Source organism: Oncorhynchus nerka, linkage group LG24 (assembly GCF_034236695.1).
Source record: "Oncorhynchus nerka isolate Pitt River linkage group LG24, Oner_Uvic_2.0, whole genome shotgun sequence".
In the NCBI taxonomy this organism is placed as follows: Eukaryota; Metazoa; Chordata; class Actinopteri; order Salmoniformes; family Salmonidae; genus Oncorhynchus; species Oncorhynchus nerka.
In genome coordinates this window covers 18,641,385-18,654,270 of record NC_088419.1, presented here as the reverse complement: position 1 = coordinate 18,654,270, position 12,886 = coordinate 18,641,385, and the positions used below count along the sequence as shown (strand labels likewise).

At 46.2% G+C, this 12,886-nt stretch overlaps 1 protein-coding gene across 1 annotated transcript in view; it reads left to right on the top strand.

Annotated features, from left to right (window-relative positions):
- Positions 1-12,886, top strand: part of LOC115107611 (lysophospholipid acyltransferase 2-like) — a 95,494-nt gene that overhangs the window by 54,689 nt on the left and 27,919 nt on the right. The window contains exon 3 of the mRNA XM_029631058.2: positions 11,075-11,152. Within this exon, the coding sequence (XP_029486918.2) occupies positions 11,075-11,152 (78 nt within the window). The remainder of the gene's footprint in view (positions 1-11,074; positions 11,153-12,886) is intronic.

Genomic DNA, 12,886 nt, shown 5'->3' with positions numbered 1-12,886 from the left:
GGCAAGTATCTTCAGACATTTTCAATCTCTCCTTGTTCCAGTCTGTAATCCCAACGTGTTTCAAGCTGACCACCATTGTCCGAGTTCCCAAGAGCTCCAAGGAAACCTGCCTAAATGACTATCGCCCTGTAGCACTCACAACTGTAATTATGAAGTGCTTTGAAAGGCTGGTTATGACACACATCAACACCATCATCCCAGACACCCAAGAGCCACTCCAATTCACATGTCGCCCCAACAGATCCACAGATGATGCAATCTCAATTGCACTTCACACTGCCCCCTCCCACCTGGACAAGAGGTGAAATAACTATGTGAGAATGCTGTCCGTAGACTACAGCTCAGCATTCAACATCATAGTCCCCTCCAAGCTCGGCAGTAAGCTCAGGGCCCTGGGACTGAACACCTCCCTATGCAACTGGATCCTGGACTTCCTGATGAGCCGGCCCAAGGTGGTGAGGGTAGGCAACAACACTTCCGCTGCGCTGACCCTCAACACGGGGGCCCCTCAGGGGTGTGTGCTTATTCCCCTCCTGTACTCCCTTTTCACCCATGACTGTGTGGCCACGCATGAGTCCAACACCATCATCAAGTTTTCTGACGATACGACGGTGATAGGCCTGACCACTGACGACGATGAGATAGCCTACAGGGAGGACGTCAGAGACACAGCATTGTGGTGCCAGGACAACAACCTCTCCCTCAACATCAGTAAGACCAAGGCACGGATTGTTAACTATAGGAAAAAACTCTTGACCAACTCCACGGGGCTGTAGTGGAGCTGGTCAAGAAATTAAAGTTTGTTGGCGTCTACATCATATCACTAAGGACTTAACATCGTCCACACACACCCACACAGTTGTGAAGAGGGCACGCCAGCACCTTTTCCCCCACAGGAAAAGATTTGGCATGGGCCCTCGTATTCTCAAAAACTTCTATAGCTGCACCATAGAGAGCTTCTTGACTGGCTGCATCATGACTTGGTATGGCAAATGCACCGCTTTCGACCACCGCTTTCTACCCTGCCATCCAGGACCTGTATATCAAGTGGTGCCAAAGGAAGGCCTGAAAATGTGTCAAACTCCAGCCACCCAAGCCATAGACTGTTCACTCTACTACCTTCCGAAAACGCTACCGGTACCGCATTGGCTCTCGGACCAACAAGCTCAGAGACCGCTCTACCCCCAAGCAAAAAGACTGCTAAATAGCCAGTGGTTACCCAAACTATCTCACTAGACTATACAGGGCCTTCAGAAAGTATTCACACCACTTGACTCTTTCCAAATTTCTTGTGTTAGTCTGAATTTTAAATGGATTAAATTGAGATTTTGTGTCACTGGCCTACACACAATACCCTTAATGAGTGGAATAATGTTTTTAGAAATGTTTACAAATGAAAAATGAAAAGCTGAAATATATTCAGTCAATAAGTATTCAACCTTTGTTATGGCCTAAATAAGTACAGGAGTAAAACAAGTCCCATAATAAGTTGCATGGATTATCTCTGTGTGCAATAATAGTGTTCCACATGATTTTTGAATGATTCAACCACAAACGGATTCAACCACAAACACCAGGGAGGTTTTCCAATGTCTCGCAAAGAAGGGCACATATTGGTAGATGGGTAAAACATTTTTTTTTAAAGCAGACATTGAATATCCCTTTCAGCATGGTGAAGTTATTAATTATTAATCACTACAAAGATACAGGCGTCCTTCATAACTCAGTTGCCGGAGAGGAAGGAAGACAGGGATTTCACCATAAGGCCAATGGTTTTCTTTTTTCTTTCTTTATTTCTCCTTTATTTAACCAGGTAGGCTAGTTGAGAACAAATTCTAATTTACAACTGGGACCTGGCCAAGATAAAGCAAAGCAGTTTGACACATCAACAACAGGGTTACACATGGAATAAACGAACATACAGTCAATAATACAGTAGAAAAAGTCTATACAGTGTGTGCAAATTAGGTAAGATAAGTGAGGTTTGGCAATAAATTGGTCATGGTGGCAAAGTCATTACAATATACCAATTAAACACTGGAGTGATAGATGTGCAGAAGATGAATGTGCAAGTAGAGATACTGGGGTGCAAAGGAGCAAGATAAATAAATACAGTATGGGGATGAGGTAGTTGGATGGGCTATTTACAGATGGGCTATGTACAGGTGCAGTGATCTCTGATCTGCTCTGACAGGTGGTGCTTAAAGTGAGGTAGTCTCCAGCTTCAGTGATTTTTGCAGTGCGTTCCAGTCATTGGCAGCAGAGAACTGGAAAGGAAGGCGGCCAAATGAGGAATTGGCTTTGGGGGTGACCAGTGAAATATACCTGCTGGAGCGCGTGCTACTGGTGGGTGCTGCTATGGTGACCAGTGAGCTGAGATAAGGCGGGGCTTTACCTAGCAAATATTTGTAGATGACCTGGAGCCAGTGGGTTTGGTAATGAGAATGAAGCGAGGGCCAGCCAACGAGAGCATACAGGTCGCAGTGGTGGATAATATATGGGGCTTTGGTGACAAAACGGATGGCACTGTGATAGACTACATCCAGTTTGCTGAGTAGAGTGTTGGAGGCTATTTTGTAGATGACATCGCCGAAGTCGAGGATCGGTAGGATAGTCAGTTTTATGAGGGTATGTTTGGCAGCATGAGTGAAGGATGCTTTGTTGCGAAATAGGAAGCCTATTCTAGATTTAATTTTGGATTGGAGATGCTTAATGTGAGTCCGGAATGAGAGTTTACAGTCTAGCCAGACACCTAGGTATTTATAGTTGTCCACATATTCTAGATCAGAACCGTCCAGAGTAGTGATGCTGGACGGGCGGGCAGGTGCGGGCAGTGGTCGGTTGAAGAGCATGCATTTAGTTTTACTTGCATTTAAGAGCAGTTGGAGGCCACGGAAGGAGAGTTGTATGGCATTGAAGCTCGTCTGGAGGTTAGTTAACACAGTATCAAAGAAGGGCCAGAAGTATACAGAATGGTGTTGTCTGCGTAGAGGTGGATCAGAGAATCACCAGCAGCAAGAGCGACATCAGTGATGTATACAGAGAAGAGAGTCGGCCCGAGGAATTGAACCCTGTGGCACACCCATAGAGACTGCCAGAGGTCCGGACAACAGGCCCTCCGATTTGACACACTGAACTCTATCAGAGAAGTAGTTGGTGAACCAGGTGAGGCAGTTGTTTGAGAAACCAATGCTGTTGTCTGCCAATAAGAATGTGGTGATTGATAGAGTCGAAAGCCTCGGCCAGGTCGACGAATATGGCTGCGCAGTAATGTCTCTTATCGATGGCGGTTATGATATCGTTTAGGACCTTGAGCGGGGCTGAGGTGCACCCATGACCAGCTCTGAAACCAGATTGCATGGCGGAGAAGGTACGGTGGGATTCGAAAAGGTCGGTAATCTGTTTGTTAACTTGGCTTTCGAAGACCTTAGAATGCCAGGGTAGGATAGATATAGGTCTGTAGCAGTTTGGGTCAAGAGTGTCTCCCCCTTTGAAGAGGGGGATGATCGTGGCAGCTTTCCAATCTTTGGGAATCTTGGACGATACGAAAGAGAGGTTGAACAGGCTAGTAATAGGGGTTGCAATAATTTCGGCAGATCAATTTAGAAAGAGAGGGTCCAGATTGTCTACCCCGGCTGATTGGTAGGGGGTCCAGATTTTGCAGCTCTTTCAGAACATCAGCTATCTGGATTTGGGTGGAGAAATGGGGGAAGCTTGGGCAAGTTGTTGTGGGGGGTGCAGGGCAGTTGACCGGGGTAGGGGTAGCCAGGTGGAAAGCATGGCCAGCCGTAGAAAAATGCTTATTGAAGTTCTCAATTATAGTGGATTTATCGGTGGTGACAATGTTTCCTAGCCTCAGTGCAGTGGGCAGCTGGGAGGATGAGGTGCTCTTATTCTCCATGGACTTTAGTGTCCCAGAAATGTTTTGAGTTTGTGCTACAGGATGCACATTTCTATTTGAAAAAGCTAGCCTTTGCTTTCCTAACTGCCTGTGTATATTGGTTCTTAACTTCCCTGAAAAGTTGCATATCACGGGGGCTATATGATGCTAATGCAGTACGCCACAGGGTGTTTTGTGCTGGTCAAGGGCAGTCAGGTCTGGAGTGAACCAAGGGCTATATCTGTTCCTGGTTCTACATTTTTTGAATGGGGCATGCTCATTTAAGATGGTGAAGAAGGCACTTTTAAAGAATAACCAGGCATCCTCTACTGACTGGATGAGGTCAATATCCTTCCAGGATACCCGGGCCAGGTCGATTAGAAAGGCCTGCTGTGTTTTAGGGAGCGTTTGACAGTGATGAGGGGTGGTCGTTTGACCACAGACCCATTACGGATGCAGGCATTGAGGCAGTGATCGCTGAGATCTTGATTGAAAACAGCAGAGGTGTATTTGGAGGGCAAGTTGGTTAGGTTGATATCTATGAGGGTGCCCATTTTTACGGATTTGGGGTTGTACCTGGTAGGTTCATTGATCATTTGTGTGAGATTGAGGGCATCAAGCTTAGATTGCAGGGTGGCTGGGGTGTTAAGCATGTCCCAGTTTAGGTCACCTAGCAGCACGAGCTCTGAAGATGGATGGGGGGGCAATCAATTCACATATGGTGTCCAGGGCACAGCTGGGGGCAGAGGGTGGTCTATAGCAAGTGGCAACGGTGAGAGACTTGTTTCTGGAAAGGTGGATTTTTAAAAGTAGAAGAACGAAATGTTTGGTTACAGACCTGGATAGTAAGACAGAACTCTGCAGGCTATCTCTGCAGTAGATTGCAACTCCGCCCCCTTTAGCAGTTCTATCTTATCGGAAAATGTTATAGTTAGTGATGTAAATTTCTGGGTTTTTGGTGGTCTTCCTAAACCAGGATTCAGACATGGCTAGGACATCCGGGTTGGCAGAGTGTGCTAAAGCAGTGAATAAAACCAACTTAGGGAGGAGGCTTATAATGTTAACATGCATGAGAGCACCTGGGGAATAGGAGTGGAGGTAGGCACTGCAGGGCATGGATTAACCTCTACATCATCAGAGGAACAGAGGAGGAGTAGGATAAGGGTACGGCTAAAGGCTATAAAAACTGGTATTCTAGTACGTTTGGAACAGAGAGAACAAGGAGCAGGTTTCTGGGCGCAATAGAATAGATTCAAGGCATAATGTACAGACAAAGGTATGGTAGGATGTGAATACGTTGGAGGTAAATCTAGGCATTGTGTGATGATGAGAGAGATATTGTCTCTAGAAACATTTAATCCAGCCGATGTCACCACGTGTGGGAGGTGGAGCTAAAGGGTTGGCTAAGGCATATTGAGCAGGGTTAGAGGCTCTACAGTGAAATAAGACAATCACTAACCAGAACCGCAATGGACAAGGCATATTGACATGAGGGAGAGGCATGCGTAGCCGAGTGATCATAGGAGTCCAGTGAGTAGTTAGGCTGGCTGGAGACACGGCGATTCAGACAGCTAGCAGGCCGGGGCTAGCAAGCTAGCAGAAGGGCTATGGAGGAAGTCTGTTATAGCATCCTCGTGAGGTTACGTTGAATAGAACAGTTGTGATGGAGTAGTAGGGTTCCGTGTAGCAAAGGGGTTCAGTCCAATTGGCAGTCCAATTTCTTCAGCTAACAGTCCAATATGCTGTAGACAGATAGCGGGCCGCGGATAACAGGCTAGCAGATGGGCATTCGGGGGACGTCGTGACGTAGGAGCCAGTTGAATAACCCCTTTGGGCAGATTACGTTGGTAGTCCATTCGTGAAGGAGCTCCATACCGGCAGTAAAAGGGGTCTGGGCCAATTGGCAAAATAGGTGTGGTAGACCCGGAGTGGCTGATGGACCTCTTCAGATAGCCGGGAGATAGGCCTAGCATGGGCTAGCTCCAGGCTAATTGGTGCTTGCTTCGGGACAGAGGCGTTAGCCGAGAGTAGCCACTCGGATTGCAGCTAGCTAGCTGCGATGATCCAGGTAAAAAGGTTCAGAGCTTGCGATAGGAATCCGGGGATATGGAGAGAAAATAGGTCCGGTATGCTCTGGTTTGAATCGCATTGTGCAAATTGGCGAGAGTTTTCCGAGCTAAAGGTTAGCTGATGACTGCTAGTAGTGGTTAACTGGCTAGTAGCTAGTTAACTTGCTAGCTTCTGTTGGGGTATTCTGGTTCCGAAGAAAATACAAATATTTTCGAAAAAAAAACAGATCCACACCACATTGGGTGAGGCGGGTTGCAGGAGAGTATTTTGAAGTTGAGGTTTAGAAATAGATAAAAAGGGTATGAAAAGAAAAATATGTATACATGGGATACACAGGACGAGGACAAAGACGAGTGACTTTAAAACAATTGCAGAGTTTACTGGCTGTGATAGGAGAAAACTACTAACCTAATTGACAGAGTGAAAAGAAGGAAGTTTGCAAAAAATTAACTAAAGTAAAACTGCTAAATATTTGGCAAAGAAATTGTCCTTTATGTCCTGAATACGAAGTGTTATGCTTGGCGCAAATCCAGCACAACACATCACTGAGTACATCACTGAGTACCACTCTTCATATTTTCAAGCATATTGCTGGCTGCATCATGTTATGGGTATCCTTGTCATCGGCAAGGACGGTGGAGTTTTTCAGTTTAAAAATAAATGGAATAGATCGAAGCACAGGCAACATCCTAGAGGAAAATCTGGTTCTGTCTGCTTTCCAACACACACTGGGAGACAAATTCACCTTTCAGCAAGACTAACCTAAAACACAAGGACAAATATACACAGGAGTTGCTTACCAAGACCACATTGATTGTTCCTGAGTGACCTAGATATAGTTTTGACTTAAATCTGCTTGAAAATCAATGGCAAGGCTTGAAAATGGCTGCCTAGCAATGATCAACAACTAATTTGACAGAGCTTGAAGAATTGTAAAAATAATAATGTACACATCCAGGTGTGCAAAGCTCTTTGAGACATACCCAGAAAGACTCACAGCTGTAATCGCTGCCAAAGGTGACTGAAAAGGACTGTGGATGGACATGACTGAATAGGACTGTGGATGGACATGACTGAATAGGACTGTGGATGGACATGACTGAATAGGACTGTGGATGGATATGACTGAATAGGACTGTGGATGGATATGACGGAAAATGACTGTGGATGGATATGACGGAAAAGGACTGTGGATGGATATGACTTAGTAGGACTGTGGATGGATATTATAGGTAGTGGGACAATTAGAGTATTCACATGCTGCCTCTTGGTAACTGTTACTGAAACATTTCATACAATTTTAAGCAAGCATTCTTTTACAAGCTAGCATATGAAAAAACTGCCTCCAAGTACAGTTAAATGAGTGAAAAAAAAAAAAAGTAGGCCAGTGTGTGTGTGTAAAATGACCAAAATAGGACTCTCCCCCCTCTAACCTGATTAATGGGGAGGGGGCGTACCAAGGGATACCATGCCAGTATGGGTACGCCAATAGATTTATTATCAGGCCAATACGCTGCTGGACTCTTCACTGACCATTGCTCCCCACTCAGGGCTGAATCAATGTTTATTAGCGCTGCTAAAAGAGTTCTCTCATTAACAGATCTGCTTTAATAAGAGGAACAGGTCGATGCACCGATGAGGCCTGATGCAAATGAGAGTTGCGTCCCCAAAGTGGCACACTATTCCCTACTTAGTCCATTTCTTTTGACCAGAGCTCAATGGACCATGGTCAAAAGTAGTGCACTGAATAAGACATAGCGTGGGATGCAGACAGGGACTGAGTGCCAGAACGTTTAGTTGTAACACAGTAAACTCTCTGCTTTTATCACACCCACACACATATTTACAGGGGGTGCATCCCAAAAGGCACCCTATTCCCATAGGTCTCTGGTCAACAGTAGTGCACTATGTAAGGAGTCGGCCACATTTAAATGGGGCGCCGTTTGTAACATGCTGTGCATTGTGAAAATATTAATTCCCTGACACAAAATGGCTTGCAAACATTGCAATCCTTTTGCCCACAAAATGACACACGTGGCCAAATGAGGTCAAAACTAGACAAAACCTTTTTAATGTAAACAACAACTGGGTAAAGGACTTGTAGCACTAAATGATGTGCTTATGATGTGTTGTGTATCCACTATGGCTTTGCTACTGTGGCCCAGTCATGCTGTTGAGTGTGTGTGTAGTCTGTGAATGTGTGTTAAATGAAGCTAATGTGCATTTGATGCCAGGGACAAATGGTTCTCTCTAGGCAGACTGGGCCCATGAATCTTGGCCCATTACTCTGACAGGCACATACAGAGCCTTCAGAATGTATTCACACCACTTTACTTTTCCACATTTTGTTGTTTCACAGCCTGAATTTAAAATGGATTAAATGTAGTTTTTTTGTCACTGGTCTGCACACAAAACCCAATAATGTCAAAGTGGAATTATGTTTTTCCAAAATTTTGCAAATTAATTAAAAATGAAAAGCTGAAATGTCTCGAGTCAATAAGTATTCAACTCTTTTGTTATGGCAAGCCTAAATAAGTTCAGGAGTACCAATGTGCTTAACAAGTCACGTAATAAGTTGCATAGACTCACACTAATAGTGTTTAACATGATTTTTGAATGACTTCTTTAACTCTGTACCCCACACACAAGTATCCGTAAGGTCCCTCAGTCAATTAGTGAATTTCAAACACAGATTCACCCACAAAGACCAGAGCAGTTATCCAATGCCTCAGAAAGAAGGGTACCTGTTGGTAGATGGGTAAAAAAAATGAGACATTGAATATTCCTTTGAGCATGGTAAAGTTATTAATTCCACTTTTGGTGGTGTATCAATACGACCTAACTCAGTTGCCGGAAAGGAAGGAAACCGCTCAGGGATATCACCATGAGGCCAATGGTGACTTTAAAACAGTTAGAGTTTAATGACTGATAAGAGAACTGAGGATGGGTTAACAACATTTTAGTTACTCCATATTAATAACCTAAATGACAGAGTGAAAAGAAGGAAGACTGTACAGAATACAAATATTCCAAACATGCATCCTGTTTGCAATAAGGCACTAAAGTAAAACTGAAAAAAATGACAAAGAAATTAACTTTATGTCCTAAATACAAAGCGTTATGTTTGGGGCAAATCCAACAAAACTCATCACTGAGTACCATTCTTTGTATTTTCAAGCATGGTGGTGGCTGCATCATGTTATGGTTATGCTTGTCATCGGCAAGAACTAGGGAGTTATTTTTATTTTGACAATTTCACCTTTCAGCAGGACAATAACCTAAAACACAAGGACAAATCTACACTGGAGTTGCTTACCAAGATGACATTGAATGTTCCTGTGTGGCCTAGTTACAGTTTTGTCTTAAATCATCTTGAAAATCTATGGCAACTTGAGAATGGCTTTCTAGCAATGATCAATAACCAACTTGACTGCTTGAAGAATTGTAAAAAATAATAATGTGCAAATATTGTACAATCCAGATGTACAAAGCTCTTAGAGACTTACCCAGAAAGACTCACAGCTGTAATCACTTCCAAAGGTGATTCTAACATGTATTGGTTTGGAATAGTTATGTAAATGAGATATTTATGCTTTTAATTTTCAATAAATTTGAAAACATGTTTTCACTTTGAAATTATGGGATATTTTGTGTATATGGGTGAGGAAAAAATATCATCCATTTTGAATTCAGGCAGTGACATAACAAGATGTGGAGTAAGTCAAGGGGGATGAATACTTTCTGAAGGCACTGTTTATGGCACAGAGGACCGGGAGGATGGGGGGAAGGAGAGAGACTGGGAGGATGGAGGGAAGGAGAGAGACTGGGAGGATGGAGGGAAGGAGAGAGACTGGGAGGATGGAGGGAAGGAGAGAGACGGGAAGGAGAGAGACGGAGGATGGAGGGAAGGAGAGAGACGGGGAGGGTGGGAGGGAAGGAGAGAGACGGGGAGGGTGGGGGGGGAAGGAGAGAGACTGGGAGGATGGAGGGAAGAAGAGAGACGGGGAGGATGGAGGGAAGGAGAGAGACTGGGAGGATGGAGGGAAGGAGAGAGACTGGGAGGATGGAGGGAAGGAGAGAAATGGGAGGATGGAGGGAAGGAGAGAGAGACGGAGGATGGAGGGAAGGAGGGAGACGGGGAGGATGGAGGGAAGGAGAGAGACGGGGAGGATGGAGGGAAGGAGAGAGACGGGGAGGATGGAGGGAAGGAGAGAGACAGGGAGGATGGAGGGAATGAGAGAGACGGGGAGGATGGAGGGAATGAGAGAGACTGGAAGGATGGAGGGAAGGAGAGAGAATGGGAGGATGGAGGGAAGGAGAGAGACTGGGAGGGTGGAGGGAAGGAGAGAGACGGAGGATGGAGGGAAGGAGAGAGACTGGGAGGGTGGGGGGAAGGAGAGAGATGGGAGGATGGAGGGAAGGAGAGAGACGGGGAGGATGGAGGGAAGGAGAGAGACGGGGAGGGTGGAGGGAAGGAGAGAGACGGGGGAGGGTGGAGGGAAGGAGAGAGACGGGGAGGGTGGAGGGAAGGAGAGAGACGGGGAGGGTGGGGGAAGGAGAGAGACTGGGAGGGTGGGGGGAAGGAGAGAGACGGGGAGGGTGGGGGAAGGAGAGAGACGGGGAGGGTGGGGGGAAGGAGAGAGACGGGGAGGGTGGGGGAAGGAGAGAGACGGGGAGGGTGGGGGAAGGAGAGAGACGTGGAGGGAAGGAGAGAGACTGGGAGGGTGGAGGGAAGGAGAGAGACTGGGAGGGTGGAGGGAAGGAGAGAGACGGGGAGGGTGGGGGGGGAAGGAGAGAGACGGAGGATGGAGGGAAGGAGAGAGACGGGGAGGATGGAGGGAAGGAGAGAGACGGGGAGGATGGAGGGAAGGAGAGAGACGGGGAGGATGGAGGGAAGGAGAGAGAATGGGAGGAAGGAGAGAGACGGGTAGGGTGGGGGAAGGGGAGACATCGAGGGTGGGGGAAGGGGAGACATCGAGGGTGGGGGAAGGGGAGACATCGAAGCTGGGGGGAAGGGGAGACATCGAAGCTGGGGGGAAGGGGAGACATCGAGGGTGGAGAAATAGTGAATATTATGTCTGTGATTGATTATGAACCGTTAATCACCTCTCTCTCTGTATGTAGGTATGCTCTCCACTTCCTGGTTCAGAGTGGGCTCACCTATGGCATCATGATCCTCACTGGAGTAGAACACATGCACAAGTAAGTCCAGTGTGTCTGTCTTTCTGTGTGTTTTTGTGCCTGTGCTGGTGTGTTGTCCAGGGTATGAGTAGTCTATGAAGGTCTGTCTGAATTATGATGTGCAGACTGGCTACAGATGTCATGCAGACTGGCTACAGATGTCATGCTGGACTGGCTACAGATGTCATGCTGGACTGGCTACAGATGTCATGCTGGACTGGCTACAGATGTCATGCTGGATGGCATGCTGGACTGGCTACAGATGGCATGCTGGACTGGCTACAGATGGCATGCTGGACTGGCTACAGATGGCATGCTGGACTGGCTACAGATGGCATGCTGGACTGGCTACAGATGGCATGCTGGACTGGCTACAGAGTGGCCGTGGCTGCTGCTGGATGAATAATGTTCAAAACACCAAGCAGAGGCAGGAACACAGTGACTCCCAACATCATCCCAACATCGCACACTGTGTTTCCCACCAGCCACTCCTTTACTTCTCACAAATCACTCTCCGGGAGTCGACCTGCATATACCAGCAGAACACCGCAGCCACCCGCTCTTGTTTTTCAAATGTATATCTGTTACACGCTGAGATCATTGGGACACATTTTTATTCTGAATTTCATAAAGTAACTGGAGCAGTAAAAGTGGGATTAATCATAAATTCTTAAATTTGAGAGCCGTGCATACATGGGTATGTGCGTGCGTTTTGTACGTGTGTGCGCGCTTCAGGAGTTTATCATTATCTGTGTCGTAGCTAACCGTGGTGTGCTGACCACAGGCAGACTACTAGATACATACAGCAGCATGTCCTGGAATACTTAACTGAGCCGTCTTGGCTAGCGGCTCCTGTCGCTAATGAAGTGATAAGATCCGTTTTTGTCTGTCTCTGCCTGTCTGTCGAAGTGACTTGTAAGGCGCCGGCGTAATCGCCCTGGTTTGCATCCCAAATGGCACCCTATTCCCTTTATAGTGCACTACTGCACTACTTTTGAACATAGGGCTCTGGTCAAAAATGGTGTACTATATAGGGAATTGGATGCCATTTGGAATCCATCCCTGATGAGGGATTGAAAGCTGACCTGGTGATAATGATGATTGGCCATCATGGCTATCATTCTGTCCTGTTGCTTACCACCTGTTGGTGGCCATTTTTAGTTTTTCTCTGGCTTCATGATCACTTTAATAATGTCTTCTAATTATTATGTCCCCTTTGATCTCCTTGAGGCCCACGCCCCCATCTGCCCAGAGGAAACTAATTATATATATTACTTTGATGTTCAATTGATACTACAGTGGGGAAAAATAGGATTGAACAGGGTGGCAAAGGGCAGCAGACTACTGTTATTGTCTTTCTTTCTTTGTCTCCAGTTGTGTGGGTAAGAGATTGTCTGAATCCCACATTGGCATCCTATTCCCTACATAGTGCACTACTTTGGGTTCTGGTCAAAAGCAGTGCACTATATAAGGTATAGGGTGCCATTTGGGACACAGGCAATCATATTTCCCTTCCCTTAGTTCCCCTCTGAGAAAGGAGATTGATCTGTAAACTAAAGCACATATGACTCCAACATGTTTCGCTTGACTTTGATCATCTTGGAGCACAGCTCAGTGGGTAAATCTATAGGAGGAGGAGGAGGGGGCTGGTGGTGGTGGTAGCTGTCTGGCTGATCTGGACCAGAGATGTTCTGTCACTGAAGAGGGGTGGTGGTGGTGGTAGCTGTCTGGCTGATCTGGACCAGAGATGTTCTG